Raw genomic sequence first — 27,881 nt, forward strand, 5'->3', positions numbered from 1 at the left:
ACTTCAAAAGACCACCTGACATAAATCTAAACTTACATTTTTAACCGCAAAAGCATCGGATAAACACGCGCTCAAAAGCAACATGTTGTCAGTGTTACTTTTCACGTGAAAGCATCGCTGCTCCCCACGCATTCCCCGCGTAGTGGAAATATTTGCAGAATCCAGAGAAAAACACCTCAGAATTCACGTCCACATGGCTCCACTTTTTGCTTGTGGTGCCGTGTCATCACATGATCAAAAACCCCATTCATGCTTTCGTCCTCCTGGCTGACTCCCACCCACCCTCTGCCTGTCTGGCCGTCACTTTTTTCTGCATCAGAGTGGGATGTAGATTTCTATGAGGATCTTGCACGCAGCCTCTATTTGCGCTCCTGTTTTTTGAGCCCAGGAAATGATGGATCCTAGTCTGCTGGAAGCCGTTTGGATAGAGACGATTTTTTATTAATGAGGAGGAGAACATCGACTGGAAGTTGTTGGGGTATTTTTTTAATGTTTGCAGGTAGGAAATTTTGGGAATTTGTATTCCTTGCGTCTATTTCCCATGTGACATTTTTGTATCGTTTATGCACGAAGTGATAATCTTTTCAAAATAAAATCTCACATCACTAGCTTTCCTCTTAGTACTTACAAAAGTTATGTTTTTTTTTTTTCTTTTTTTGTATGTCCTTTTTCCCTGTACTGTTTCTTAACTATCCCGGACTTCAGACTGTCTAAGTTCTTTTCTAAAATGTATTACTCTTTATATAGGCTAATATAATAATATAAAGGAATAATATCTAATCTATAGGCTATATTGCAGAAACGTCAACCTTTCTCTGTGCCAGCAAATGACAGTTAACATTGGCTGTTGCATCTAATAATGATGGCATTTTGAAGTTTTTCATTCAACTGCAGACACCTGGTGTCAGTTAAAAAAACAAAATAATCACACTTTTCTCCCAATACACTTATTGTTTAGAAATTGATCTTGTGTGCCCCCTGCTGGCCAAATAATGTGTAAAAGCATCATGAATGCCGCTTGAAAGAGCGTGCACTCACTACTATTTCATTTTGTCTTCACTGTTTCAATCTCTAAAAAAGACTACGTCTAAGTGTTTCTCTCTTTTTGTATTTCTTTTCAGTGGAATGGGCCCAAAACACTTCCTCTGTCTGCTGCTCTGTGCAGCTTCCCTGAGAGTTTCTGGGGTTTTTGGTAAAGATGGGAACAGTGAGGCGTACAGGTGGACCAGGCAGAGCCTCCCGGTGCTGCTGGACACAAACACACAGTTTTTGAACACCCCTTTGTTCAGAGGGCAAGAGGAGAATGAGGAAAGAAAAGGCAGGGCAAAGACACTTTGTGGGATAGAGTGTCAAGGCAGCCTACCACCTGTGGACCAGACTGAGCAAGAGAGGATTCTGGGATATGAGACGATGTATGAGAATGGCACGCGCACACATACAGATATAAGTTTGCAGGGTTTTAATAAGACGTCTGCAAGAACACCAGCCAATTCACAAACCCGATCCCGAAGGAAACGACACATTTATGGACCAGATGGACGCTTTGTGATCTCTGATACGCATTTCATCACCAACTACCCGTTCTCTACTGCAGTCCGCCTCTCCACAGGCTGCTCTGGAGTCCTGGTGTCCCCGAAACATGTGCTGACAGCAGCACGCTGCATCCACGATGGGAGTGACTACCTAGAGGGTGTCAGGAGGCTTAAAGTAGGAGTGTTGCAGCTCAAAACCAAAAAAAGGAGAGGGGGAAGGAGGAGAGGAGGGCAGAGGAGGGGAGGGAGGAGAGGAGAAGCAGAGACGGGTGAGGAGAAGGGAGGAGAGCAGATAATGGAGGAAGCGGAGGAGCAGAATAGTATTGATGGAGATGTGGTGAGAGGAAGAAATAGAGGCAAAGGTGGGAGACGCAGAGGAAGAAGAGAGAGAGGTCATGCGGTAGCTAATGATGGAAGCACAGAGTTTAAAAGAAGAGGAAGGAAACGAAAGCGTCTCAACCGTTTTCGGCGCAGTGTTGAGCCAAAAAAGCAGCCTGTCTTCCGTTGGTCACGAGTTAAACAAACCCGAATCCCTCAAGGATGGATCCACACCAAGAACTCCACCAACTCAGTTTCCTCTGACTATGATTACGCCCTTCTGGAGCTGAAACGCCAAATCAAACAAAAGTACATGAAGCTCGGAGTGGCTCCCTCCGCCGCTCCCCTGGCACGGATCCACTTCTCAGGCTACGATGCTGACAAAAGCCTGCTGGATGGGCGTGGAGATGAGAAGGTGGTTTATCGTTTTTGCTCAGTGGCAAAGGAGTCTGATGATTTGATGTACCAGCAATGTGACGCGCAGCCAGGTGCGACAGGTGCAGGTGTTTACATTCGTCTGAGACAGGAAGCTGGGGGTGTAGATGGCAAAGGGAAGTGGCAGAGGAGGGTGATTGGGGTATTTTTAGGCCATCAGTGGGTGGAGGCAGACGGAGGTGAGCTGAGGGACTTTAATGTTGCTGTGAGCATCACTACCCCCAAGTACGCCCAGATCTGTCACTGGATCCACGGAGATCCAAGTCTTTGTGAAGAGGTCTGAACCTACAGAGCAATGGATGTACAAGAGCAAAAAAAAATCTGTCGTCACTTTCTAAGAGACTTAAAGATCAGGACTGGCATGTATAAAACATCACAGAACGGGTCCTATTGGTAAAAAGTAGGACTCAGATGCTTTGCTTAGGTGCTGACTGCAGTGATTCCAAATTGTTGTAAAATAAGGACTACAATCATGCCCTCCCTCCCAAAATGCCCTCTCTCAAGCACTGACACAGCCAATAAAGAGGCCTCCAAACGTGTCGTGGCTTTGTCACAACATCATGTACACATTGCCACCTTTAAGCCCACCCATCATTCATTGTAACCAACATTATAAGCTTCAGTATAAGAAGAAAGCTCATAAAAGATACAGTTATAGTTACAATATCAATGTGTACTATTTGGGATATTATTTATAAAAATCTTAAATGAGCCCAAAAAGGATAAAGCAATAATTGTTGAGCTAAACGTTAAACATTTCATTAAAAGAATATTCCACCAATTTATCAGTGCACTAACATTGTAAAATGAGGGGGGAATTACCTTTTAGTCTAAGTCAAACATCTGAGGGATTTAAAATCAAAATTTCACTGTGAGCAGCTTCTTACATACCAGCCCAGGAGTGCCGGTCTGATGTGATCTGGTGTGAATGACTCAAAAACTGCTAAAAACATGACCAAGTGTCTAAATTTGACATTAGTAAAATACTTCAATTCAGTTTTTTTTTGACAGAATTTAATTGTTACCTTTTCTAGACACCATAGTTGTTTGTCTGTCTCTGAAACACCTAATTTATATGACTGTAATAAACTGAGACTGTATGTAAAGGGGAAGACCAAATACTATGTTCTCACATGTTGCACAGTGTAAGAATCTTGCTTGGTTTGTTTTTGCAATAACGATTGTTAATGTTATTGCAAATCTGCGTATGAGTGTATGAGCAACTATGTCTTATATTGTCTTGTTATTGTTGTCTTGTCTGTCTGTTATTGACCTGGCCACAAACACATTTTCTTGTAACAAAATTAATTCATGTCTTGTTCATAAAACAAGCTGACAAAAGCAGACCAGCGATAAGTGATGAGCCGTGAGGATTGTTTGGATCAGTGTATTTGTCTTTTATTGCATCTCATTTGGACTCACATGCAGGTGGGGGTGAGGGAGGGAGGGCGATGCCATTGATATTAACCCAAAAAAAAAACCAAAAAAACAAACAAAAAAAAAGTCACAGCCTTCATATGAATACTTAGCAAACATTATTTATCCACATTCTTTTTGTTTTTATGTATCATAGTCATCTTTATTTTTCTTTCAACACTTTGTTAATGCCACAATGGATTAAGATACAGTCACTTTTGGAAATAAACAACACACAGAACATCCAGCGTATACTTGAGTACTTTACGGTGAGAGTCCCCAAGACTTCCAGTGACAGCACATGAAGAAATGTACTGACTGCTGCAGCGTCACAAATGACCCAAAGAGGACTGAGGCCACATTCCAATCACATACACAGATGCTTCCTTGTCTCCTTGGTTTCCACTTCAACATTAAGTCATTTTGTGTGGAGCGTGAGACAGGGAAAGGAGCTCTTAGAGAGTATTATGCAGAACGCATCCCAGATTGACCTGTGTCGCATGCTACAATGCAGTATCACTCCACACCAGCAGAGGGCGCAACAGTAAACACTCAGGGCAAAGTTTCCATTCAATACTGCCTCTGATTACAGATTGAAAGGTATGTACAAAGGAGGAGGGAAGTTTTTGAGTCTACTTGCCTTTTTTTTTTTGTCAACCATATAATTTGATGTAACTAAAAATATATGATACATTTTTATTCTCTCAAAATAAAGACTAAAGAAAATATGTATAATCTATCATTTAAAATAGTCTAAAATGCATATGTCAATTTGAACACATTTAACAAATTTTTGCATGTTCATACAATCCCTACAAAAAGATAAAGTAAAAATGAAACTGAACACTATGTGATGTGTTCGATGATAAGTCCAGATTTGCAGTGCAAGTTGTTTTCAGGTACATTTTGATTAAGAATCGTTGTCCAAAAACTTGAAGTAGACAGGTGGGAGGATGGATGGCCGAGTAGATATAGGAACAACCAAGTCTTTAATGACATAAACATAGCTCAGTATTAGTTTGGACGACAGGGGTAGAGGAGTGGGAGTAGGGGTTGGCCAGTGAAGTTACACACACCGAACACAGTCCACATTTAACAACACAGTCCTCGTCTGGGAGATGCGCAAAGAATCCAACATATATCCATTCCAAGTCAGCTGATACGCAGAAATCCAGAATGAATCTAAATACACATTTATAATTTTTTTGTTCATTTTTCAGAAGTATATTAAGTAAAGGTTAACACTGAGTTACACGCACACCCACACACACATAAACGGAATTTTGTTTTCTGCATCTAGGGTTCACATTCACAGTTGTGCTACAACATTAGATAAGGAGGGCAGGTTTCTTTTTAGGGGTCGCGGCTGGTAGGGGGTCAGAGGGCAAAGATCATAGATGTGATGGCTGGTTGGCTGAAGGGCTGGGGGCATGACTGAGGAGAGGCAGTGGGAAAGTGCAGACATCCACATCCACGGAGCTCCAGACACAATGACAAACCTACAGAGAGGGAAGCAGAGAGATAGGATAGAGACTTGATTAAAACAAGTGCTCTCAAGAGAAATAGGTCAGGTATAATAAAGTTGAGATCCCAGTGTGAACGCACAAAATATTACTTAGATTATTCAAAAGGTAAAAAAGTATCTTCTTCTACATCACTATGACATCATCAGAGATTATTCTCTCAGACTCGACAAAGCTCCTCCAGACCAACAGATCACAATAACCCATCCTATAAGTAAGGAGACAACAGGTGTACCTTGGGGGTTTATGGGTCAGTCAGTCTACATGAAGTCCTTAATATTGAGGTCATCCAGAGCGTTCCTGGGTGGTGGAGGCTTTCTGGGGCTCTGGGCCATTCCCGGAGACATCTGCAGACATGTCTACTTTTAGCACTTATATAAACTCATATGGACGTGTCATAACTGTGTGTGTATAATCGGTTTAAGAGTGAGTACATTACCGGTGCTCCGGGGGTTGCTCCAGTTGCAGGGAACCCTGGCCTCACCATGGGCATCATGGGAGCTCCAACACCTGGTGCTCCGGGCTTACACAGAGACAGACAAGAGGAAAAAGAGACAGTAAGACACAGTGTTGATTTTCTGATGGGTGTGAGGGACACCTAAAGGGAGTCATTGTCCATCAATGTCCAGTAATGTCCAGACTGGTTTAGGGATATTACTGGACTGGACTGGTGGTCTTACCATGCTGAAGCTGGGGTGAGTCCCCATAAAAGGAGGAACACCCATGGGTACGGTCTAAAGGTGTGGAGGGGAGGGAGAGGAGGAGTTGGGATGTTACTACACTACATATGAGACAGACACACACTGCAAGACAATGTACACACACAAAAAAAAAACAGTACACAATGCTAAAATGTTTTCTAGCAACATATAAAAGTAATGGTGAAAACAAATAGACTGGCACAAACCAAATGAAGACAGGCATGGCACAACAAAACCCTAACTTAACCTATGAGTTCGTATCCTTTATTTATACATGCACAAGGAGTTGAAGAGCAGAGGGGAAGCTTGCTGCAGGTAGTCTTCAGATGAGAGTGTGAGATCTATTTTTGCCAAATAGACAACTGAAATATCCATAAGAAGCAAATGTGTTGATGGAGGAGTGAGTTCAGCTATGAGGGGGAAAACCAGGTGTCTTGCCTGGACACTATCAGGCTACAAAGTAAATACAAACTCAGGAGAAGAAGAAGCTGTTTCCAAGCAACAGCTTCTGAATTTGGCACTCAATCATTTGCCACTTCATCACTCTCCAGTAGATATTTCATAAATATAAAACATGTTTTGAGCCAGACTTCATGTTAAAACTGCTTGAATTTCCGCCCTTGCTTTTGACAATTTTCTACACATTTCCTAGAAGTGCATGTGCTCTGAGGTTCTATGAGATTTATCATTTAAATAAATTCTACCAGTAAGTTATACTTTGATCAAGGTTTGTTATAAGTCTTGTTTCCTTGCTTCACTGTCACACGTCTCGGTTTCCTAGCTCTGTGATTGGACCTGGAACCTGGAGAGCCAGATGAAGGCAATGCTTGTGATTGCTGCTACAGGAATGCCCTGTCTGTCGCTGCCATGCAGCTCCACTCCATGCTATAAGACACAGACAACATTTACCATGGGAGCACCCCAACTGGGGGGAGCTACCTGAGGGGCCGCTGCGGTTCCCATTGTGAGATCTGAGACACAGACAGAGAGAGGGAGAGAAGAAGAGAGGTACTGCAAAATCACTGTTTTCATTAACTGACATTGTTGAGCCAACAGGATGTGATGCAATACAGTTGCAAGTTACAAGACAAGTTGAATTAAAGGAGTAGCTTAACATTTTGGGTAAAATTGATTACTTGCTTTCCTTGTGAGAGTGAGAGGAGATGATCCATACCAGTCTCATCTGTTAGCTAAGGAGCTTGAGCCAGGAGACGATTAGTTTGCTGTAGCTTAGCAGAGAGACTGGCAGCAGAGGGAAACAGCTAGCCCGGCTCTCTCCAAATTGCTTGCCTAACAATGCTTCCAAAACTCGCTGATAAACACGTTACATCTCTGCTTGATTCATTCTCAAAAAGTAATGTAAAAACTACAATTCAAGGTAGTTTTTACTTGTATCTATTTCCAGATGAACAAGAATCTCTAACTGGAAGTCACTGTGCCGGGCCACTAAGAAATATTATATAGCACATAACTCCCCATAAAACCACAAATATTTTTACGTTACTTATGTGCAGATAAACAAGACTAAGAATCTAAAGCGATATAGTGGCTTTGTGTAGTTGTGCTTGAGCTTGAGCTAACGTCAACATGCTAACATGTCCACAATGCCGATGCTTAGCAGGTTTGATGTTTAACATGTTTACCATCTTAATTAGAACTAACAAACTAACAAACATGTTCATTTGTTATCTTAGAAGTGATTGTAGGTGCATTTCAGAGAAAGCCAGGCTAGCTGTTTCCCTATGTTTCCAGTCTTCATGCTATGCTAAGCTAATTGCCAACCCACCCCAATCTATATATAATGTGCACGTGAGTGTGGTATTGATCTTCTCATCTTACTCTTTCTAAGAAAGCTAATGTCCCATAATGCTGAACTATTCCTTTCAGTCAGTATCTATGATATTGCCTCAGTTAATCTAAATGACTACTTACTACTTGCCATGTTAGCCATAGAGGTGTCAACATCACCCGCCTGAGGGGTCACAGTGGGCTTCATTACATCCCCTAGTCCATCAAATACTACAGGAGGAAGGGGGTTGGGGGGTGGGGCGGGGGAGATGAGGGGAGACGGAGGGAGATATTAGCATTCTTCAATGCGAGCTATCCTCACACTCAGTAGTAGACCTCCTTACTACTGGGGATTACCATGACAACCAATAGGTGTCTCCATGACAACAGAGAGAAGAGAGGAGCACTGGAATGTGAACTACCAGAGAGTAAGTTAATATCAAAAAACAGATATTAAGTATGATCTAAAGAAAATAGGAACATAGCCAATTTTTGCAAATTTATACAAATTTATATAAATGTTTTGTCATTTCAGTACAGAATCTGTATATAGACTGCAAGAAAAATGACAGTAGTATAATAATGTAGTGCAGGAGACATCTGTCAGGTCAGCTGCTCACTACTATTGCAATTTGGAGTCTGAAAATATGAACTCATCTAACTGTAATGATATGTGTCTGTGGGATAAATATGAATCTGAATTTGCAATCATATATGTGATAAACAGCACTACATCTTAACATCATAACATCACACACATTGTCAAGAATATATTTTCTGTGTTTATTTTGAGGTTTTTACTGTATCTGTGTGAGTGCAGCAGGAATTATAATGAGGGGGAAAGCACCGCAGCTAAAATGAAGCTGGGTTAAATGCTACAGAAGCACTAAATAATACTGCTACTTCACACACACTTTGTGACCATCGCGCTTCTGGTGGTAGAAGGGACAGTGCAGCTGAGCTTGCCTTACACCACTGCAATGCAGCAGTGCACTGTGGGAAATTAGCGTGTTAAAGAGCAAGGAAACTCACCCAATCAAATGGCAGGAAGCAAGCAATGAGCCAGCCCAAGAGCCAGATGGAGAGAGAGAAAGCGAGGAAGAGAGTGAGAGTGTGTGTGAGAGAGAGGAAAATAAGAAGCAGAGATGCCAGAGAGAGAGAAAAAAATGCAATGAGGTTTTAAAGGAGGGAGTGACAGTGAAACCATGAGAGGTTATTGTGCAAATGATAGAGAGAGGGGGAAGAAAGAGTTAAGCCTTAAAGCAGTAGTATTGCAGACCATCAGTTACATAACATGGAGACCAATGGCACAGGACAGGAGATGACCAGGAACCAGGTGAGCGGGACCCATGTTGCCATGGTTACAGTTACCATGGATATAATGGATTGTAGAGTCATGTAATGTGGAGATTGGAGAAATTCCCCAAAGACTAATGACAACAGTAGGACTATGCAAAACAGGTGATGCAATGATGATGCTATGACCACATATGGACATAGTCCAAATCCAGAGGACTCAAAAGTGACTTTACTTTGACGCTGAACCAACAAGAAGAAGTAGTTAAGAAAGAAATTACACACACGTTTCCAATGTACAACAACATATATAATCTAATTTTGTGTGTGAGAACGAGTGTATAAATCAAATAAAATGTAGAACAGCAAACTATTTCATTAACCATTACCAAAGTTAATAGAAACAGCGGCTGATCTACAATTAGCCACGTAGAAACCATCTTGTTAACAATCAAATGAAAGATGTCAACAAACTTGGCTTTAACTAACAATATTACTTCATTAGAATAGAAGAACAGAAGGCAGCATGCAATTACTAATGAATTAACAACATCTGTAGTCGGGCGTTTCAGTGAAATGGAAATATGCAATATGTTGGTATGCCCTCAACTGTACACATCGTCATGCAGGCTGGCACTTCACATTTAAAGGTTTTTACCTGACATGAGCTCAGCACCAGGGGCAGCAGGAGCAGCAGCTGCAGCAGCTGATGCATCTCCTCCTGTGGACTCTGGCAGGTTAACGCAACACATACCACGCCATACCATGCCAGGTCAAAGTAGGTCGAGCCGTTTCCATTGCAGCATAAGGGCAAAGAAGGGGTAATAATCAGCCTTCAGCGTCACACTGGTAATGCCAAACAAAGTGTTTAGAGTTAGAGAGGACGGCTGAAGGGATAAATAATCACATTCATTTCTAACAGAACTGAGAAACACTGCTTTTGGAATTTACACACACACATACACATGACTTATCATAATGCCATACTCTTTCAACAGTCACAGAAAAGCATCCCCATGCATTTTCAAATACACACATGTTCATACAATAGAATAGTTCTGACTACTCTAGCAACCTTGAATAAAGAACTAAAAATAAAGTAATGACAGAACTCCTGAGCCAAGTCATCGCAATAATTCGACTATTTAGATATTCAAGCTTCAGGTATCTGCTCGTTATGCTTCCATGATCTATCCACAAAGACATAAACATAGGAAACATAGAATATGCAGCAGCAAAATCTGTAGCTATGACCATATAGGGAAAGCATGACAGTATTAACATCAATATCAACTGTTTCATTTTATGTCCTCCTCTTCTTTGATGATGCGTTCATGAACGGGGGAGACAGAGGGGAGAGCAGGCAGTCATGTGAGTCACCCACCACCAAACAGGTTCATGAAGGCTCCCGTGTCAGTTTTGGATGGGGTTGTGGAGGAGAGGGTGGGGGCAGGGGAGATGAACACATCCGCTGGGGAGGGCAAGGTGGAGATGATGTTTAGAGCCCAAGCGAACTCACACAAATACACACAAGTACACACAAACTATTGACTGTGATTCATTATGATGCACATTTATCAACTGCAGATGCAGTGCACGCAGTACATGCTGAAATGGCAGAGGGGGTAGGAGTGATTTAGTAAACGTTTCAGACAGCTCAATAGCTTTTAGCTGACCCATGAGAGAGCAATCTCATTGCCTTCTTTTTCCCCCTTCCCTAATCAAAGCCAAGGACAAAAGTGGAAAAAACAGACACGGCAAGACAGGATATGAGAGTAGGAGCACACGCGAGATGGCAGACTGGGTGCAATAGGGTATACCTGCTGTAAACAAGTCAACACTGGGAGCGGGGTCTGCTTTGGTGAAGCTTGTGTCTGGCATGGAATCAAAGAGATCTACAAACACATGCGCACCCAGAGACAGGAATATTAAAATTCTCAAACACTTTAAAATGGTGGTGATGCTCACAAACAGCAGCCACGGTGAAGTGAAAGAGGCCTTCAATATGTGCACATTAGCCTGATGAAATCAATAAAGGAGAAGAACAAAAAGGGGTGATGAGAGATGAGAGAAGAGGACGGCAAGCAGACTAGAGAGCCAGGAGGATGCCAGTTAATATGACGAGACAGTGAGATTAGTATTGAAACACACAAATCTCTAACATTTACCGCTGAAAAGGTCAGTCGTTGGGTTGGCGGCACTGGGGGCTATGGGAGCTGAAATGGTTGCAGTGGTGGTGATGGTGCTGGATGCGGAGGTGAAGAGCGGTGAAGGGGAAGGGGACGGGGAGGGCTGGTGCACCACAGAGCTAAAACAGGCATCCAGCGAACTACCCGGGTTATTATTCTCCACTGTCATCAGGCCGAAAAGGTCTACACCTGAAGACGCTGCGTTGATGTTACCATCCGAGGGAGCGAAGGGGTCTTTTGGGAAGAGGTGGGTTGGAGGTGGTGGTGGGGCGAGGTGGAGATGTAACACATGGAGAGGAAGATGGAATGTTAGACAATTAGTTCGATACAAAACAGGGTGTCTCATGTGGGGATGATGAAAATACTGTAAAAATCATGAAAGCTGAGGTGAGAGAAATGAAAAAGCAAATGAGAGGAGTGATAGGAGGTGGAAATGTGCAGAGCTCCAACACACTCTCGCTGTCTGTTGAAACACTTATAGCTAAAAATAGCATTTTGATGAGAAAAAAAGTGACAAACAACTGAAGCGAGTCCTTCACAGTACATAAACCTAAAACCTACAACTAAAATCAGCAAACACCGTAGGCAACCTTTTCCATAACAGAAAAAGCACAAATCTTTTGAGGCCAAAAGATAAGAGACAGCTAAGAGCATCGTCCTCAGTCACCATGGTAACAACAATAGCACTATCCAGACACCAGCAGTAATGAATAGTGAATCTCTACGCCTACTATCCCTTCACAAAGCCTTGAGATGAAAACCTGATTAAAAATTGAGAGCAACAATAAAAGCACACACACACACACACACACACACACACACTAACACACACACACACAAGCATTTTCGCCTACACAAACTGTTCTGTAAGTTATTAAACATCTTTTTGTTCATGGTCAAGACACTCAAACGAGAGGTGGAAAAAGCATTCAGATCTTTAAGTAAAAGTAATATACCACAAAAAAATAAAAATATTCAATTGAACTAAGTTCTGCATTTTGAGTCTTTAAGTGAAAGTAGAGTAAAGGCTGTTAAATGTACTAAAAATAGCTCTACATTTTGGGAAATACGCTAATTTGCTTGCTTAAGAAGACTGACACAACTCTGATGTCTCTAAATAGGAAGCTACCACCAGCAGCTTGTTAGCATTGCTCAGCACAGTGTACTATTCTGTCAGTTTCCAGTCTTGAAAAAGGGAGAAACAGCTACTGTTTCTCTTTAAGATGACAAAAATCTGCCCACCAGATTATCTAAAGCTAAAGGGACAACACTAAAGCTTTAATTTACTCTTACATTAGTTATAATACACTGTTAGTGATTTTTACAGCAGGCATTTTAACCTGTGATAGAAGGAGAAGCACAGGTGTTAATATCATTAACAACTTTTCCTTATATTCAGGTGTCCCAGTGAGCTGTGACAGTGAGTCAGCAATAACATCAGGACCCTGAAACTGCAGCAGCACAATGAAATCCAGCCATTATTAACTTTATTATTAGCACCGCTGCTTTTTCTATTGTCACATTTCAAAATATCTTTAAAAAAGCTTACAGTGGATTATTGCTGTATTAGTTATTCATTCATGAACATAAACAACTGTCAGAGAATACAAAAGTAGACTTAAATACCCTGTTTGAAAGTTTGGACATAAGCAAAATATAATTAATCAAGTTAAAATATAGTTAAACCAAAATTAATGGAGTAAACAGTGCACCATTTTCTCCTGAGTTGTGGTGGAGCACAAGTTTGTCAATATTCCGAACAATTTTTAGACAGAAGTGGAACAAAAGAAATGGCTTTTCATTCATTTCATTTCTAACCAACAACTGTCAGTTTTGTGAGCTGAAATGACAACTGTAGCTAGTGTCCTCACCAGTTCATAATCCATGTAGACATGAAAACTAGTTCTTTTATTGCAGTGTAATTACACACAATTGCACATGTTCTTAGTCACTTTCCACCACTGACTCAAACACATACTCACTCACACACACAGACAGACTCAGTCACCCACCAGCTCCAGCGGCGGTGGCTGGGGCAGGCGTAGCGGCAGCCCCGCCTTCAGCTGCTGCTGCAGAGGCCTCAGTGGCAGGAGCAGGTGTTGCAAAGGCGTCTGAGGTTCACATAAACCCCAGCAGAGGAAAGAGACGCCCAGAGAGACGGATACGGATAAAGAAATAAAGATGAGAAGAGAAAATAGAGTCAAGAAACATGAGGAGCAAAAGAGAACATCATGGAAATAAAAGTAAGAATCGTAGCGTTTAAGACGACAGAGAGTAATCGGCACTTGTTACACTCTGTATTGAACTCCAAAAAACTGAAGCATACAGCATTGATATGTGACATTAATGACTCACAGGTGAATGGACAAATGGGAATACAGACAGGAGGCACTACAGCAAGGATTAATCTACTGTACAAAGAGCGGAATAAGCCTGAAATCTACAAGTGTTACAGCTGCCATCTGTAGCTGTAGCCATGTGACAGGGTTTGATAGAATTGCTTTTCACTGAGGTCAAAGAAAAGCATATCTGCCTATCAAACAAGACGCATGTGGAGAATGAGTGTAGCAGTATGTTTTTGTGCAGGCTGTTATTATGTGCAGTATATGTAGAGTGTGTGTGTGTGTGTGTGTGTGTGTGTGTGTGTGTGTGTGTGTTTGTATGTAACAGAGTAAATGAGATTACGTGTTTCTGTATATTATCATCTGGCAGGATCCGCAATATTTTGTATGGAACCCCAAGGTTGTCTATATTAAATAACTAATGGATCATAAAATAGTAATTAGTAAGTAATAAATAGCAATAAATTTATAGATAATCCAGTAATTTGTTAAATAATGAAAGGTATTTTTAAAATTTATAAAATAAATGTGATAGGGTTAGTGAAGACATAAAGGAAACTTAGAGTATGGGAATGACATACAGCAAAGGATCTCGTTGGCCGTGAAATAATGTGTTGAATATTGATTGAGTTTTAATAATATTTTACAATTAATTAATTTTCATTCATTGGTGTATTTGTTTTACACAATTTATTCATATTATCATTTCATAATGACTTATTTGTTCATTTTATATTGACTATATTACTTAGGGGCTCCATAATTTTGAGGCAGCTGATCGCTGAAAATGATGGTGGTGTGCATCAGTGCATTAGTAAGATCTGACTGGTCTTGATGATGTAACTTTGTTTGCAGGATACAGACAATACCACTGATAAATCAGCAAAGCCCTGTTCTGTTGGTGTTTGCACATGCATGTCTGTGTTATCATATTGTGTGATGGTTTTAGGTTTGAGCTTCCCAGAGTGATTCTTTTGTAGAGAATTTTCTGGAAGCTCACTGACCTCCCAACAGATCCATATTGGCGGCGCCAGGGGAAGTGGCGGCTGCTGTGCTAGTGGGAGGAGCTAGAGAGACTCCAGGTTCTGCCGCTGCAGGAGTGGGTGTTGCTGCTGCAGGGGAGGGGGCGGGCTCTGCCGTGAGGGTGGGTTCAGAAAGCAAGGAATCGCCCATTTCTGCGAGCACCAATGGGGTGTTTGAAATCCCCAAAGGAAGGCACCAAAATAAAGCCCCAAAAAGCAATAAAAATAACCAGTTGAGTCACCGTTCAAGAAGACAGTGACCAAAAGTAAGCCGAAACAAAGGCCCAATTCAAATCAAACCCAATTAAGATATTTTGGAATTGACCAACCAAAGCAAAATATATATTTTAACCAAATTAAAATTGCAAAATTATCCAACACCATCCAGTCATAATCAGCAAATAAAAAACCAACCAAAATAGCCCCCATTGAAAACCAAAAACAGACAATGGAGTATGTGGAGGGAGGGAAGAGAGGGAAGGTAGAGAGAAACAAAGAGACTACTCAGCCTAAAGAGAACAGCTTGAGGAGACAAACAGGGAGGTATCCATGTGACACTGGTACATTAAAGTCTATCTGAAAGCTCAGTTTGGAATAAAACATTGATGTTGTTTCCAGGTCACCTCAATTATAGATTAGAGTTTGTTGAAAATGAGAATTAGTTACACTGAGGTAACCCAGAGGATGATTTAAGGCTACACTAGTCTAGGCAAGAGGCTGGAGGAGAAGTGAAGAGTAGAGTAACACTCACCTGATCCAAGAAGGTCTGTGGAAGCAGAAAACGAGGGGACAGGGAAAATACATGTTTTATTCAACTGAATTAATATGTATTAGTTCAAGAATCAATATAAATCTAAGAATTTCAAATGACAAATCCAGCTATCAAGACTGACTGCAGGTAAATTTACCAAATGAACCAAATATACTGTAAATGCTGAGAGCATTCTTTCAGGTGAACCATCAGCTTATTTGACATCAAGGAGGCAGACTTACCTCCCCAAGATGTGGGGGCAGCTGATGGTGCTGAGGGACCCGAGGAGGACAGTGGATCCAGATCCAACAAGGAACTGGAGAGAGAGTGAGAGAGAGAGAGACAGACAGACAGACAACAACATCAGTTTGTGATCCTTTGCAGGAATCAGTGTTTTTAACTTCCTTTGTACTAAGCATCATAAATTCAGCTTCACAAGTATTTGGCCATAAACCAAAGTATTGGACAAATGAAAAACCTGAACCTTGACCTGATGATGATGATGAAAAGCCAAAGTTATTAGAATTTATCCACAAATATATTTTCAAATTTCAGGGAAAACAACAAAATACTCAATCAGTTAAATTCTTCCTCTAGGGACCATGAATGTTTGTATATATTTTCATAGCAATGAGATATTTCAGCACCTAAATAATCCAAGACATTATCACCTGCTACAAAATGAGCTTTTAGGTGTGGTTTTTAAACATTGCAAGGGCCATTAAAGGACAAACAATGCCAAATATGTGACCAAAAAAAGCTTTCCAAATATTTGGTGCAATGACGTGTAGCACACCAAATACTTGAGGTCACAGAAAGGCATGAGAGATGACACAGCACAGGGAGGTGACAGGTCACTTACTCTTCGGCTGGCTCAGGAGCAGCTGGAGCAGCGGCAGCAGCACTCTCCCCAGGAGGAGGCTGCAGTGTGGGAACAGCATTTGAAGATTTGGCTGGAGTCGATGTTGGAGACACATTGTTTGTTGGAGAGCCCTGAAACCCAGACAGGGAAGCCCCGTTTGAACAGTGCATCCAACTGGAACAACTTAACAAAAATGGAATACTATATCAAATGCGTATCTTACCTTCGTTGGAGACCTGAAAGAGTAAAAGAAGTGAAGGAATCGTAAGTGCTTTTGTTTGAAAAGGAGCGACCTGTGTGAAGACTGGGAGCTATTTGATGGATTTATTTTCATGTCTAAAAACCTAAACTCAAGAAATCAAAGAAATATGAAAGACAGATTGTATCATATGTGATCATATGAAGAGTTAATTTCCAAAGTAATATGTTGTATGTATGACGTATGTGCACAATATGAAAAAAGAAAGAAACCATCTGAAGGAGCCAATTGTTAAAAATACCCACTCTGTCCTACTAATTATTTTAACTTTGGAACAAAACCCTTCATATACTGATTCACATTGCATGTCAGGATGTGATAATGCACATGTGGTGACTTACTGTTTATCAACACATGTGTCTCTTGCAGAGTTCACACATGTGATCACACCGATACACACATTTCCACATGTGAACCTAGTTCCGCTAGTTTGGGTGCACAATGTGCAGAAGGTTTCTATCCACCTTCACACTGTGATTCACATGTGAATAATGTGTGAGTTTACCTCAGAGGGGAAATGGCAGTAAATACATCTGCACAGTTTTCTAAGAAATTAGTAAACTCCAAACAAAACATATAGTATATATGCTCACCCTTCACTGGTGATTCCAAATGAACATAAAAGGGAATAAGAGAGAGGAAGGGTTAACGGAAAAAACAGAGATATAGCACCTGAAAAGGCCTGTTTTCAACATTTCTCTTAGCTATGTAAGATTTTTAGTGACATAGCTCATAAAAAACAAAGAGGGATTTTCTCCAATGTCAGTCTCATTAACTGTGGCTGTTATGTGATCCTAATTCTTCAGTTCTGCCTTCACACTGGGTGTCATTCAGAGAATAAGAAGCACTTAAACTGAAATTTAAAAAATGTTATTAAACTTACCCCTTCTTTCCACCCTTTGTATCCTCAAGACCATTCATGTGTGTTTCCAGCGACTCCAGGATACTGCTGGGAGCCTAACAAAGAAAACAAAAACTGGAGTAATTAAAAATGTATCCTTTCCACACGTCTCCTGCATTCACAGTCCAAGTTTACATTTCAATTTCCAGAAAAAAAGCGGTAAAGCGTTGAGAGTGGCAGGGGCTTTGGAAAATCTCACTGCAATACCCACATGCATGTACACACACACACACAAACACACACGCGCCTGTGAGATTTGTGTGTTTGTCACATTGAATTAGGATCAACATGCTGACACTCCATCCTGCAAACAGGCACTCAGCCAGGGCGCCCTGTGTTTCTGTGGTTACCGGGTCCTCCAGAGGTTTAAAAGGACAGTCCTCATCATCTGAGTCTGCTAGATCCACCACTACCCCGGGGTGGAGACACTGGGTTGGGGAGATGGTGGTGGGTGAGACATGGGTGCTTCTGTGTGTTGCATGCGTGTGTTGTGTGTGTGTGAGAGAGAGGAGGGATGGGTGGCATTCATGTGCATCATATTCTTAGTCCCAGTGCTTCCAGGAAACAAAAAAACATGGGAGCCATGAGATGTGTTTACTTACGTAGTTGATGTCAGGAATGTCATTTTTGTCAACTCCAACTGTCTGTTGAATGAAAACAAATCAATAAATCAATATTGCTACACTGCTTTGTCATGGCATATACATCATTACAAATGCAAGGTTAAGGAGTGTCCTACCTCAGCCAGCTTCATGAATTCCCCAATCTTTGTCACCCTGGTCAGGAATCTTTTGTAGATCTCCAAGGCCTCCTTACAGTCGCTCTTCTTCATCTTGAAGTATTTCTCTGTGTGCGGAAAACAAGAGGTTTGCAGGTTCAGATTCACTGGGATCGTCGAGGTGCCAACGAGAAGTACTCATGCAGTACTGACCTAATAGGTTGATGATGCCGTCATTGTAGGATGCAAAGAGTTTGACCAGGTCCTTGAAGAGAAGCATAAATGCAGCATTGATGATCCCATTGTTCAGCTCCTTGGGATGAACCTGAAAGGATCAGGGACAGAGGTCAGAAGGGTTTTCAGGCAACTGTAAAACCTCCAAACTGAATAAAATAGTAGTAGAAATTAAGCAAAGTTGGACTCACGTCAAACTCCAGGAGTGTGTCGATCTGAGTCTGCAGAACAGGCATGCCTTTCAACAACTTCTCAGTGGTCATGGTCCTCATCACACCCTCAGCTCTGAGGAGACACAACAGACAGATGTTAAGATGCTCCGCAGGGATAAGAACGACCATAGGACATAACAAGTGACCGTAAGTGGAAAACTGACCAATGAGGTGAATTAGTGAATGACAAGGGCTCACTGATAAGCCAATGAAGTTCTTCAGCACAGAATATGATAATTATTGTTAACATACCCCTTCTTAACTCTGGTGAAGTCAAAAGCCATCTGGCGGTAGGCAAAAGCTTTCTCGTTCAGGTATCGTCCATACCGTCTGATGAACGTAGACATGTCATAACCTAAACACAATCAAATTCATGTCAGAGAGCACTCGGCAAAAACAGAGAGAGCTCATTTTTGTTCATTTTGAATAGCTGCAAATTTAGATAACACCCCCTTCAGTGCAAATACTATTTGAACCAGTGATTTTTGATTTGATGTGTTTGTGCCATAAACAGCATCTCATAATTCTTGGGCTAATTATGTGATGCCTATTCTAAGCTTTCCTTGAACCATGACAACGCTGTTTTCCAGAAGTTCATTTTGAGAGAGATGTAATGCCGACCAAATTTCATTTTTTAATGAAAATAATTTGCCCATGAGGACCTTGTGGTTGAATAAACTGCAGTGAACAGTGTCTTCTTATAGAAACAAGAACTTTTTGAAGTGCAGGACAAAAGGTCCAGGCAAAAATCTGTTAATACTGATCCATTCCTTCAAAAATTTACATTTTGAGTTAGGGAAAATCATTGAAATAACAATGATCATTAAAAAGGTAGAAATGTAGAGGTAGAAAAGCAGCATTTTTCTTGCAATTTTGACATATCATGCCTTTAAATATTTTCTTAGCACAGCTCTCTCTATATATATATATATATATATATATTGTATATACACACATATTGTTTTAATTATAGTAATAAAATGTTTGAATGTGAGAGCTTTAATTTAAATATATGTCATTAGATATTGGAGAGAGAGAAATACCAGCATCTGTTTGAATGCATGTGTGTATATGTATAAGAGTGTGTGAACAGCTGTGTGTACCAATACATGTGTGGTCCTCCTGTAATTTGTGTCATTCTTTCTATTTGCCAGACGGATCTATGTGTGCACCTCTTCCTGTTTCTATTTGCATTTCCAGATAATGAGAAGTTTGAGTAATGTGCCAGTATTGTCATCTGGAGAACAGATGATCTATGCACATACATTACACACTGCACACACCAAATAATCAGATTTCTGTGTTCTTACCGTGAGAGCCGGTTTTGTCGATAAAGTTGCTGAGGTTGAACAGGGAGGTCCTGGAAGCCAAGTACTGAATGAACCTCTGAGAAAGAGACAGAAAACACAGTAAACAGTCTTGTACCTGTCGAAGGCGGCGAAGGAAAGAAAGGTGTTACAGAAACACTCTAACACCTGTAACTAGGACTTGCTTTGCTGACATTTCATTCTATCATGTAGCAGCTTTTTACGAATCGGACTCCGTGGATGGCTGCTCACACAATGGACCCACAGGACTCATTTTTATTTGTTTGAGGAACTGTGGTCACATCTTATTTATCTGTCTATCAGCTCCATCAGCACCACTCAGAAGCTTTATCACACTCAGAGGAGCAATTTCAGCTCTCCAAAGTGGAAACCTCACAGGTTAATTACCAACACATTTATTATTTACCAAATCCGCTCATAGCCAGTGCCTTATTTCACTCTAAAATTGAAACAGTAACAAATTAAATGTAGCTTTCACATTTATCTAATATCACTGAATGAAAATGGAGTCAAGCTTGAACTGTATTTGCTCCAGATGTGATTCATCATCACATTCGCTGACCTCATTGCCGTGGACACACATGTGATGAGTGGTAACGAGGGCCTTGAAGACGACCACCCAGCTGGCATTGGTGGCTCGCTCAAACAGTGTGTCAGCCATCTGAGGGATGTTCACATTGGTGGTATTGGTGGCTGACACCAGGTCTGCAAAGAAACATTCGCACAAGGGTTAGATAAAACTGTCCCTTCCCTAGTTTGGGAAGCTTCACATTCATTTGGCATGCAAGACGAAAGTCACAGTTAGTATCCTTAGACAAACGCCTGCATAATTTCAATTGCCCTGATTAAACTTTGATTAAGTGTGAAAGCTAAATATTCAGAGCTTCTCTAGACACCCATGAGAATATTCAGCCAGGAGGGAGACCTGATGCAAATAGAAAATGAAGTTGGTGCACAAGCCCACACACACACACACACGTGCAAGCACACACACGCTGACAATGCAGAGAGAAAATAATGCTTTGTCATCTCCCCTCCTCTTACTGCCAGTTCAGACACTCAGACACAGAGAGGTCTCCAAAAGTAAAGTGTCCTGACCATTGCATGAAGTCAAATACAAGCAAATGTCTCATTGCTTGGACATTAATTATACATTTATCTGACTGAATCGAACACTGACTCATAGCTTTATTGAGGAATTGTCCAGAGATTTAAATTTCAGGAGAGTGTGACGCATAATTTCTCAGTCTATTTCAAGCACATTTTCTTTTGTTCCATAGTCACGAATGTGTTGCTGCAAATTACTTAAGATACCCCCCCTCCCATTTTTACCTGTTGAGAACATTATATTAAGTGTAATCGCCTGACAGTGAGGCAAAGAGATAGACAGAAGACAAATACTTTTTATGCACATATTCTATTATATATTACATTTGAGCTAAAAGGTAACAATTATTATCAATAATTAGTTAAGAAATCAATTAATCAACTTTTTAAAAGTTAAGAATAGTAAAAAATGCCTGACAAACACACCAAAACTCTGTTTGAAGAAGCTGGAACCAGAGAATGCGTGTATATCAGGATTTTTAAAACAAAATAGCCGCCAATTAAATTCCTGTCAAATAACACAGTTTGAATAACTGACTTATCATTTCAAACATTTGGACTACAGTGTATGTGTTGTGTTGTGTACATGGAGTCCATTTAAATAAAGTTGCAACAAAGCTGCTGCCATTTGAAATCTGCGTGTTAGCACTGCTCAAAATATAGGCTTTATAATGCAGGTCCCTGACTACCTGATGATGACATGCACTCTCACAACTCTTAATCAACAATGATTTATTTTTCAGCAGAAATATTTATTCATTCTTTGTCTGATGTGGGAGTTTCTATTGGTGCTGTTTCTCCGGAGAGAGGGGGAGTCAGGCAGACAGATGGCCACACAAACAGAAATCCAAATATAAAGTGAGAGCAAGAGCATTTGATCAAGCAAACAAAAGAAATGCCTTGAGAAAAGATTGACATTTTTAAATGTAGTGTTGCAGGATGTTTGCTGACAATGCCATATACATGACTCTAGGTCTGTAAATATGTTTGGCAGACATGATATAAATGTATTACATTTTCTGTGGGCACAGTGGTGGTGAAATACGAAGAGAATAACAATTTCAGTCTGAGCCTGACATTGATGGCTAAACAGCAAGGACGGGACTGAGTGTATCTATACAGAGTGCCAAAGAGGAATGCAGCAAATATTGGCAGGCAACTCTAATAATGGAAGGAGAGGAAGGCCGTTATATTGAACAGGCCTTGGTCTTGCCTCAAATAGGTAGGCACAAAACTGTAGACCCGAACATTCATGTGATGAGATGGCAGGAAGTAAGAGAGAGAGCAGACACTCAGGAGAGCGGCAGGGAGTCTGCTGAGGATCAGTTCTGTTGATGTGAATGTGTAAGAAATGAAGAGATATGAGAGTCAGAGCTGCTCAAGGTCATCAAAGCGTGGCAAGCTGGGATGGTTAGGGTGGTTGGGGGTTGTAAACAGATTATTACTAATCACTGGTTCTAGTCTTTCTATGGTGTCTGTCTCACTGCCCATCCCCCGTACAGCATACATACACCTGTTTTCACACCACCTGTTTCACACCATCTCTATTGTCTGCTTTTTGTCACCATTGCTGTTGAGTATAATGAGTCAGGTTTATTTCATTGTCTTCCTCCCACAAAATGGAAGAAACAATGTCAGTTTTAAGAATCAAAATGAAGTCAACTGCCAAATGAATTTTAAATATGAATGTCTTTTATCTGGTTTTAAGTGAATAGAGTAATCACTCAGCTCCGTCTGATCTTTGTGGAGCTAATTTTGCTGCAATCCATCTGTAGAGTTTGACCAGATGGTGACAGCCGCACAGCAACAGCTCTGTCTGTTGCTTTTATGTCTAATGATGGTTGCAGTAACATAGATCTGCTTCCCTACCATGGCTCCTATAGATATTACACAGTTCAGTAACACATTTCAGTTTTTATTCTAAAGGCTAATTTTCTCTCTCTTTCAAATCTTTTATTATTTCCAACCACTATCTTTGATTTCACTCTCTTTTTCCTGTCCCTCTTTTAGCCTCACATCTCTATGAAATGGCTGAAGGTTACACTCCCCTGCAGCTTTTTCAAATGACACACACACACACACACACACACACATACACACACATACACATAGAGACATGGTCAACAATGGCTGAAATGTGATTATATAACATTATCATGTCACTGGCACAGCTACTAAGTTAATATTCATTCTAGCATCATGAAGGCAGCTTTATCCACAGCTATTCCCTCAGACTTTCAGCTCATAATACCCACTTAGAACTGCGTATTTAGATATATCATAATATCTGTTTACTCATGTCTAATATGTTGCCATATGTGGCATATCATAGGCTATAATCTAGTTGTGGTATCATTACCCTGAAACATACACACATTCATGTAAGTAATGCGTATGTGTGTGTGTCTAATGAGGATTGGCCGAGCTAAATAAAGACTCTTACGGTAATCCACAGCCCACAGGAGAGATCTAAGAATGAACTGTGAGGCCTCATACTGTGCGAGTGTATGTTTGCGTGTGACTGTGTCTGTGTTAACTGTGTCTTTTTCTAGTCGGTCCCGGAGTCTGTCTACTATAACTGTGATTTAAAGTTGCACAACAAACCAATCCAGTAGTATCCAGAATAATCCAGATAAAATTAGACAGAACATACATGTTATCATTGTGTTAATGTGTAGATTTCATCCACATGGTCTAAATCCTGTCAGCTATCAACTAGTGGCACCTTGATGGAGCCTTTGAGGTGGTTTCAATTTACACCCTAGCTGTGTCCAAAATCACTCCGCTTCATCACTCCCTGTGTAATAGACACTCAAATCTATACTCAATTGTGAGCAGTAAAATAAGATTTTAATATGTAGCTATAAAGTTGAATATCTCTTCATGTTTGCATTCATTAAATGTGACGGTGTGTGTGTGCTGTGGAACTGTTAGCAAAATGCTAACATTGTTGAAATTTTTTAGGGCACTATATAGTCTAGCATATAAACTTTACACTCGGAATTTGGATGCTCACATAAAATGGCAAACCATGAATGCACAATAGAGTGCAAATGACATGTCAAGGTTTAATGAGTGGGACGACCCACCACTTGGCAGAGCAGATGAGTGGTTAAACATCTTAAATGTTAAAAGTAATAATTTTGCACTTTCAGAAAGTCACTTACTTCCATGCCAAGAGTTAGATGATAAGATTGTTCCCACTCTCATTTCCATATGCTAAATATAAAGCTACAGGTAGTTAGCTTAGCTTAGCACAAGGAAAGGAAACACATGGAAACAGCTAGCCCTCATTTTTACACTTTTTTTTTTTTTTTTTACAGATTAAACAAACAAGATATGGTTTGTTAAATACAGAGCTTTATAGGTGGTGTTAGGCAGATTTTTTTTATGTTTTTACCTTCAACCAGCTAGGCTAGCTGTTTACACACTGTTTCCAGTTCTTATGCTAGGCTAAACTAACTAGCTGCTGCCTGTATAACCTTACATTTTGGGCCCGGACATGAGTGTGGTATCAGTTTATTCATCCAACCATCAGCAGGAAAGTGTTTTTCCAAAATGTTAAAGAATATTTTTAATGACTACAGCAATTAGTTTAATTTCGACTTGCCCTCTTGAGATGCTAGCTGAACTGGCTCCTGCTATAGTGAGTCAAAGACACAGAGTAGTCTAGTGGAGACATATATTACACCCATTACATCCAGTACATTTACAACATGACCTCAGATGAATTCGAACCTATTGCCTTTGGTGCTGAGCAAACTGTACACTTTCAATTGACCTTGTGTAGAGCACGTGTTCTCTTCTGATTTGTAACACATTCCCTCCAGCACTCTTTTCATTAAATACATGATTACATAAATGCAAATATGAAACTCACTGGAGAGTGTTTTACAGTGAATAGCAAGAAATAACACATCTGTGACGCCTGGGTTTTATTCCCTGCATGCACTGTCTTACTTCACAAGAAATCTAAAACACGCATCAGAGCCAAAACGTAATGAGATATTGCTCTCCATACAGAGGAAAGTCCTGCTTTTATGTAGACCCTTTGCTAGTTTTATCTTGCAGTGTAATTGTGCGTCAAAAGGCACATTTCCACATCTGATGAGAAGACGATATTCTTTCCTCCTAAAAATCGACACAGGATTCTGTGAAGCACCAGCACAAATCATTTAGGAGCGCTTATCATTCAGTGTTTTGGCTTGGTTAAAGAACTCTACATTCATTTTGATTGTCTCTCCAGAGTTGACAGGCCTGTCATTTGCCGTCTTCCTTCTCACAATCTCCCTCTGTCATTACAGTGCCATCCCCTGGCATTCTCAATCTGTTGTCATGGCAACTGCACTGCACCGCCACCACCAACACACACCCACATCCGTCCACCCCAAGGGTCAGAGACTGTGTCTTTATGATAAAGGTTTAAATACGGCAAGTTATATATATATATCTAGTGTCAAATGGATCAAACAGGTTGAGAGGGACTTATTGTGTAGGCAGCCTTTACTTGTACTTTTTAGTGATTATGTTGCAATTACTTACAGGGCTTCACTTATTTGTGCCAAATTTATTTTCAGCCGAAACTGTATGAACACATTCAAATTTTATTTTTATTTAAATGTATTTTGTCTGTTTCTATTAACGTCTTGTTGGTCTCAGTGGAAATGTTTTTCAATTTTTTGAGGTTAGGAGTTTCCTCCAGCCAAGATACACCTGCAAGAGTAGCACAGTGGCCTACATACAGAGAGCTTGTTGAATTGCCCTAGAAATGGTTACAGCATAACCTCAAAGACTAAAATCCTGCAGGAAGACAATATTTCCATATGTGCAGTATAGCTTGATGAACTGGTTTGCAGGTGAAGCAAATAAGAATCCTTTTGTGTATCAAACATTGTTTGTGGTAACAAGGCTCTGTCCTAGGTCGTGACTCGTACCGGTGACAGTTTGCTAAGCAGCTACACGAGTCCAAGTCTGCGCTGTCAAAGTGAGAGACACAGAAAACAAACACATGAGAACAGCAGAAAAAAGGGGAAGCAATGGTCTCTGGTGCATTCTGGCATTAGCATTGTCACCTTTGGCTGTTTAAATAATGCAAAGCAGCCATTGGATGATTATTAAATTATTCAGCAGGTGAGCGGATCACAAGATATAAGGTCCCAGCCCAAGACACAGGACCAGACCTGCCCAGCGACCACACACAGACAGACAGACAAACATAAAACCAGAGGACACGTACGATTAGCTAGAGTACCCATCACTGTCTGTATTCAGTGCCACGCCACTGCTTTGGTCTGACTCAGTATTTGTGCTATATGATAGTGATTAATCATGATTTGTCATACGGTGGCCCCTGCTGTCATCAGTAGATGTGTCAATAAAGCTGTGAGGTTTGAATATTTTATTTAGCTGTGACTCTATGGTCCAATACTGAACTACAGACAACATGAAATCCAAATAAGTCTTTTTGCATGTTGTTTAGACAGCATCATATCCCGGAAATGTAATTTTAATTTAATGTGTGTGCACATGATTCACTAGCAGTATGCAGACCTTATCTGGTACAATAAATGCAATGTTAAGTAAAAATGACTTTGCAGGAGCACAGAAATCAATTAAATGGGATGACTTGTCAGTCTACTTAAAATATGACCTTTTCTCCCTACCTCTCTGTCTCCCACTTTCTCTCCCTCTCCATCATCTTTGCTAGGGGCGGACACACATGGTCAGCAGAGGGGTCGCCGTCGCGGCTACATCAATTCATTATGGCACCACACCCATTTAAGCAAAGGGAATTAACAAGTGACTGGTCATAATAGCTCTAAAGATTGTGATGGCATGGTGTGAGATGTGAGAGGCCTGTTTGCCCCCCACCCCCACCTTATAAAGCCAGGAAAGAAGATGAAGGACCACACTTACACTCCAGGTGCTTTTTCTTGGGCGCCATCACTTCATGAGTGGTGGCTTTGCAGACAGCCCGGGCCATATCTGATCCCGTTAGCTGGTATTGCGCAGCGGCAATGCGATCCGTGAGCGTTTGCCCCGACATTTTCTCTCCGCCGAATCGACCACCTCAGGAAATGTATCTCAACACGGGACGATGTTTTAAAAAAAAAAAAAAAAAAAAAAAAAAAAAAAAAAAAAGAAAGAATCCGACCAGTGGCTCAAGCAGCGGATCCCGTGCTTTCCTCTCCCCCGGCTGATAGGCCTGTGACCTTCTGTGTGGGCGGAAAGAAAACACACACAGGATGAGCTGGAAACACTAGATAAATGCTATTTTCGCATCAAATCACGTTGACGATATGTGTGGTGACATGAGTGGACTTACGCAAGGTTGTGAATTCCCCACGGCTTGTCCCGTTATAGGCTCCGGCCGTCCAGTTCAGCACCTTGGACAGCTAAAGCCACTCGGTTATGTAACACTCAGCTGGCGATGAAGGCTATTTTCTCAACCCCTGCTATTACTTCGAAAACAGACCAATGAAAAACGCTGCGCAAGCGAATCCCCTCTTATCATCAAAATGTTTTTTTGGAAATATAGCCTGTCGGCCTGAATCAGCTCTCCACAGGCCGGTCAAATATCCTGTTTGGAGCGGGCATCAGGTTTGGCTGCCTTTCCTCCCGCGTAAGTGCGTTAACAAAAAAAGAGAGATTTCAAAATAAGAGAAGAACCCGCAATGGTCCCTTCGCTTGTCAGACTGCGGTGTTTCTTCCCTCTCTGACTGTGTCCGTTTCGGCTCAGAAATGCCGCTTGAGATGCGCCGGTCCTCTCCTCAGACTGACAGAAAATGCGCACCGCTCCCAGGTAGCGTAGCCAACTCTGCGCAGCGCAAGATGCTCGAGAAGAGGAAAAGACAGACAGGAATTTCCTTATGTCCTTCCCCCCCCCCGTGTCGTTTGTTTATTTATTTGGCCTATCTATATGTCCATCTAGAATCTCCTCCCCCAAC

At 41.1% G+C, this 27,881-nt stretch overlaps 2 protein-coding genes across 5 annotated transcripts; one reads left to right on the forward strand and one right to left on the reverse strand.

Annotated features, from left to right (window-relative positions):
* On the forward strand, positions 1-3,942 carry LOC139621973 (inactive serine protease 35-like). The gene is made up of 2 exons (XM_071478979.1): positions 1-499; positions 1,122-3,942. Exon 2 carries the CDS (start codon positions 1,126-1,128, stop codon positions 2,566-2,568), a length of 1,443 nt encoding a protein of 480 aa, XP_071335080.1. The 5' UTR covers positions 1-499; positions 1,122-1,125; the 3' UTR covers positions 2,569-3,942.
* On the reverse strand, positions 3,668-27,849 carry LOC139621969 (clathrin coat assembly protein AP180-like). Of its 4 annotated transcripts, XM_071478975.1 has the most exons (26): positions 27,260-27,849; positions 26,851-27,149; positions 20,390-20,532; positions 19,810-19,885; positions 18,752-18,854; positions 18,479-18,572; positions 18,267-18,378; positions 18,075-18,181; positions 17,938-17,979; positions 17,318-17,391; positions 16,399-16,411; positions 16,176-16,306; positions 15,556-15,629; positions 15,314-15,328; positions 14,545-14,715; positions 13,211-13,309; positions 11,178-11,432; positions 10,830-10,904; positions 10,394-10,480; positions 9,668-9,739; positions 7,858-7,944; positions 6,835-6,896; positions 5,905-5,958; positions 5,664-5,747; positions 5,460-5,571; positions 3,668-5,200 (listed from the first exon to the last, which is right to left on the reverse strand). In XM_071478975.1, exons 2-25 carry the CDS (start codon positions 26,978-26,980, stop codon positions 5,485-5,487), a joined length of 2,247 nt encoding a protein of 748 aa, XP_071335076.1. In that variant the 5' UTR covers positions 26,981-27,149; positions 27,260-27,849; the 3' UTR covers positions 3,668-5,200; positions 5,460-5,484. The 4 variants fall into 4 exon arrangements, 1 of the variants encoding a protein (XP_071335076.1); XR_011691123.1 differs by lacking the exons at positions 3,668-5,200; positions 5,460-5,571; positions 5,664-5,747; positions 5,905-5,958; positions 6,835-6,896 and having other exon boundaries at positions 7,868-7,944; positions 9,668-9,855; positions 27,260-27,847; XR_011691124.1 differs by lacking the exons at positions 3,668-5,200; positions 5,460-5,571; positions 5,664-5,747; ... (1 more) ...; positions 6,835-6,896; positions 10,830-10,904 and having other exon boundaries at positions 7,868-7,944; positions 9,668-9,855; positions 27,260-27,845.
* Between the last annotated feature and the right edge of the window lie 32 nt (positions 27,850-27,881).

This window comes from Trachinotus anak, unplaced genomic scaffold (assembly GCF_046630095.1).
Source record: "Trachinotus anak isolate AG129_WGS33_773 ecotype Australia unplaced genomic scaffold, CSIRO_AGI_Tana_v1 ptg000005l, whole genome shotgun sequence".
Taxonomy (NCBI): Eukaryota; Metazoa; Chordata; class Actinopteri; order Carangiformes; family Carangidae; genus Trachinotus; species Trachinotus anak.